Source organism: Haemorhous mexicanus, chromosome Z (genome assembly GCF_027477595.1).
Source record: "Haemorhous mexicanus isolate bHaeMex1 chromosome Z, bHaeMex1.pri, whole genome shotgun sequence".
Taxonomy (NCBI): domain Eukaryota; kingdom Metazoa; phylum Chordata; class Aves; order Passeriformes; family Fringillidae; genus Haemorhous; species Haemorhous mexicanus.
Genome location: NC_082381.1, coordinates 42,687,809 through 42,691,636, shown reverse-complemented (window position 1 = coordinate 42,691,636; position 3,828 = coordinate 42,687,809). Strand labels below are relative to the sequence as shown.

Sequence of the window (3,828 nt, the reverse complement as noted above, 5' to 3'; positions counted from 1 at the left end):
GCACTGGAGGTGACAAGCCCTCTCTCCTTGCAGCTGACTTGTGTCTCTGACCACAATGATTTTGCTGTGGATCCTCATCCTACTGGCCCTGTGCGGGCCTGCACATGGCATCTGTGGGTAAGTAGCCCCAGGCTTCCCCTGAGGGGACCCAGGCAAAGACTTTGGGGGTCTCTGAGGATGCCTGCTTGCCACCTGTGGCCATAGCAATTTCCAAAACCCTGGGCAGAAGCCTCAGTTTATCACCAGCACCCGGGCTGCTGGCACCACTTGTCTACGGGGCTCAAGCAGAAACGGGCTGATGTAGGCCCGGCCCAGGAAGTTCTCTGGCCCTGCTGGCTTTGCAACCAAAGCCTTGGGGAAGCCTTCTCACAGGACAGTAATGACTTTCTACTTACAGACGGACCTGTGGGCTCCGGCCCATGGGTAGTACCCTCGGCACAACACGCATTGTGGGTGGCTCGGATGTCATGCCAGGGACTGGGGCCTGGGCAGGAATTGCCAGCGTCCGTATGTTCTGGAACCCACCAGTGTCTGTGCATGTCTGTGGAGGGACCCTCGTCAGCTCACAGTGGCTTCTCACAGCTGCCCACTGCTTTATCAACGCAACCAAGTAAGGAGGACCAGGATACGGGGATATCCCCACGCCACCAGGGCATGCTATTCCCATCCCATTTCCTTGCAGTGTGCCTATTGCCAGGACATTGCAGGGCCCAGCTGAGAGACTGCTCAGGCAGAAGAGTGGGCTCATGCCACTGCTTCCTAGCAGCCTCCTGCTTAATATATCTTGAGTCTGCTTTCTGTAGTCCTGTTTTTCCTCTCTGCCTCAGGAAGCAGAAGGCAGGGAAGTGCTGGGCTGTCATAGCACATGATTCTACTCCCCCTCACCCCTCTCTCCCTCTGCCTTCCAGCCCCCTCAGTGAGTGGGCCATCGTGCTTGGGGCCACCTCATTGGGCCAGTCAGGCCCTGATGTCGAAGTGCGCCGGATTAAGCGGCTGATCATGCACGAGAGATACATTCCTGATGTTGAGCATAACGACATTGCCATGGTGGAATTGGACAGGCCAGTGCGGTGCAAGCCCACCATTCAGACCGCCTGCCTGCCCGGACCTTCGGTGAATCTGGCAGGGCTGAAAAACTGCTACATTGCTGGCTGGGGTGACAGAATTGTAAAATGTGAGTTCCCATAAAGGACCTGTGCCCTGAGGGCAAGGCTGGCACACCAGGGAGGGGTGGCTGGGGCTTCCTAACAGCAGAAGCCAAAATGAGAGTTGGGCTGTGGGACATATGCCTCTGGAGAGATGGGCTTGACCTGCTGCCCAACTTCAGACAGCAGTGATACAGCACTCAAACAGCTCTCTAGAGGCAGAACCAAGCCCTAGGGAAAGACTTCGACACACAGGCCAGGAGAAAGGGCAAGGAGCTGCTGGGAATTCATTCCTTTCTCTGCTCACAGCATCAGGTAGAGATATCCTGCAGCAGGCCAAGGTCCAATTCGTCGACAACCAACTCTGCAACAGTAGCGAGTGGCTGGGAGGGTACATCTACGACTTCCACGTGTGTGCTGGACAGGGTGGTGTTGGCACCTGCCAGGTAGGAACGTGCTATGAGTCCCCCAGCCCTCAGCAGTGTGGGCAGCCCCATCACATCACCCAAACACAGCTTTCCCTGGCCAGTTGCTCTCCCAGCCCCAGCTCTGCACCACGGCTGGAGCTTCCGCCCCCTTTCCCATCTGTGGGTCCTAGCTCAGTGAGGTCCACATACCAACCCTGAAACATCCAAGCAAAGGGGAGACAGAGAGCCCCACCTTACAGGCCCCCATCTTGCTCCCAAGGGTATCAAGGTTCTGCAGGTCCCACCGCTTGAGCAGAGCCTTGCTCTGCCAGGAATCCAGTTTTGGCAGGGGCTGGGAGAGTAAAGAAGCCAGCTCTAACCGCTTACAAGGGCATGCAAAAGCCCCTTAATCCTCTCTGCTCTGCTACAGGGTGACAGTGGGGGGCCTCTTGTCTGTGAAGATAAGCAGGCTGGCATCTTCTGGCAAATTGGTATCACCAGCTGGGGAGTAGGCTGTGCCAGACCCAAACGGCCTTCAGTCTTCAGTGCCACTCAGTACTACTACAACTGGATCTGGAAAACGATGGGAATGAAGCCAGCACCAATAGCTACTCCAGCGCCAACACCAGCGCCAACCTACACTGCAGCCCCCCTGGTGACAGTTTCAAAGCCAACGCAACCCTGTCCATTTCCACGTGAAAAGCTTCTGCAATTCTTTAATCTGCTGAAGGATATCTTGCAGTACCTGAAGGGAAAACTGTTCTGAACTGCAGAAAGGACCACCTGCAGTTCAGGCTATGGTGGACCCCAATCCTTTCCTTCGGAGTTATATTCATTTGAATTTCATTAAACTGAATTAAATGTTAAATTGTAAGCAAAAAAAAAAAAAAAAAAAAAAAAAGATACCTGTATTTTCTGCTCTGAGAATACTCTCCATCCAGATTTTATAAAATTGTACTGGCTTGATTATTGCCCAAGCAGCCCTTAACTCAGGGAACCCTTCACCCTCATCTAGGAAGAATATGATTTCACACTCCCATCTCTACAGATCAATACCTTCCCTACAGATATTAATATATATACAGTGGAAAATTAGCATCTGCCACCTTCAGTCTGCAACAGCAAGTGCAAGAAACAGAACACTAGAGAAAGGGAAAAAAAAAAAGGGTGCAGATGGTGCTCTTGTTATTAAGAACATGAAGCCCTCCTCTCCCCTAAGGATGATTTTTGTCTCTATCAGATGGTAACTGGGTTTTTTGACCAATGTAGAAACCTAAGCAGTAAAGAGTTAACACATTGCTATGCCCTAAACACCAACAGCCATGAAGTAAGCAAGTTATAACAAGATGTGCCTGGAAAGGGGAGCCATATGAAGGTAAGGCAACACCATCCTGGAGCTGAATTTCCTGTTTGAGTCCATGGTGACCACACAACATAAAGAATAGCCTAAGTGCAGGAGAGGGCTCAAGGAGCAAACAAGACCAATAGAGGGAGAATCAAGACCACCAAAAAACCCCCAAAGCCCCCAGCCCATTTCCAGAAAGGTCCAGAATACTGGGCTGCACATGCTAACTCACTTGTATGAAGAGTGAGTAGCCTAATACCAGAGTGGGGAAAACTTGTCTCTGTACCACCACAGAGGCTGGGCGGCATTCTCTCAGGACCCTGGACACCTGTTGGCTGGATCAATGCTGGACCCAGGACCGTGAACTTCTTTCCTCTCCTACCTGATTTCTTTTTCCCTTCTTCTTCCCTCTATTCTTTTATTATTTTGTTTTTCTTACTATTAGAAGATAGTGGCAAAACATTTAGCAATTGCCATGCTGAGTGTGTAGTTAATAAGAGTTTGTGAGTTTTTTTTGGATCCTTTTGTTTTTTGCCATTCTTTTTCATCTGTGAATATCTACAAATCTTGTTTGTTCCCTTCCACATAGAAGTGGGATGTAACACCAATGCACAAACACTCCAGAGGAGATCACAGCTGCACTTGACTTCTCCAGTGCCAATCCCTGGGCCAAGGATCAGCTGCACATCTCACTCTCTCACAGCAGCAGTCTGTTGTGTCAGCACATCTGTTATGATTCAATTACTGACAGACATCTCCACCTGAATTAAGTCGCAGACACCACCATGTGCCAAAGTCAATAGTATGGATTTTATTTAACAGTCAACATGCAGTAGCGAGATAGAAGGAAATAGCAGAGAGGAGGGCCAGAGGGAGAGAAAGAATGAGACAGTTTAAGTAAAAAGCTATCACCACACTTGGATCCAGAAAG

At 50.4% G+C, this 3,828-nt stretch overlaps 1 protein-coding gene across 1 annotated transcript; it reads left to right on the top strand.

Moving 5' to 3' along the window:
• On the top strand, positions 1 to 2,441 carry LOC132341893 (acrosin-like). The gene is made up of 5 exons (XM_059874016.1): positions 1 to 117; positions 398 to 610; positions 909 to 1,174; positions 1,455 to 1,591; positions 1,983 to 2,441. Exons 1-5 carry the CDS (start codon positions 56 to 58, stop codon positions 2,316 to 2,318), a joined length of 1,014 nt encoding a protein of 337 aa, XP_059729999.1. The 5' UTR covers positions 1 to 55; the 3' UTR covers positions 2,319 to 2,441.
• The last annotated feature ends 1,387 nt before the right edge of the window (positions 2,442 to 3,828 follow it).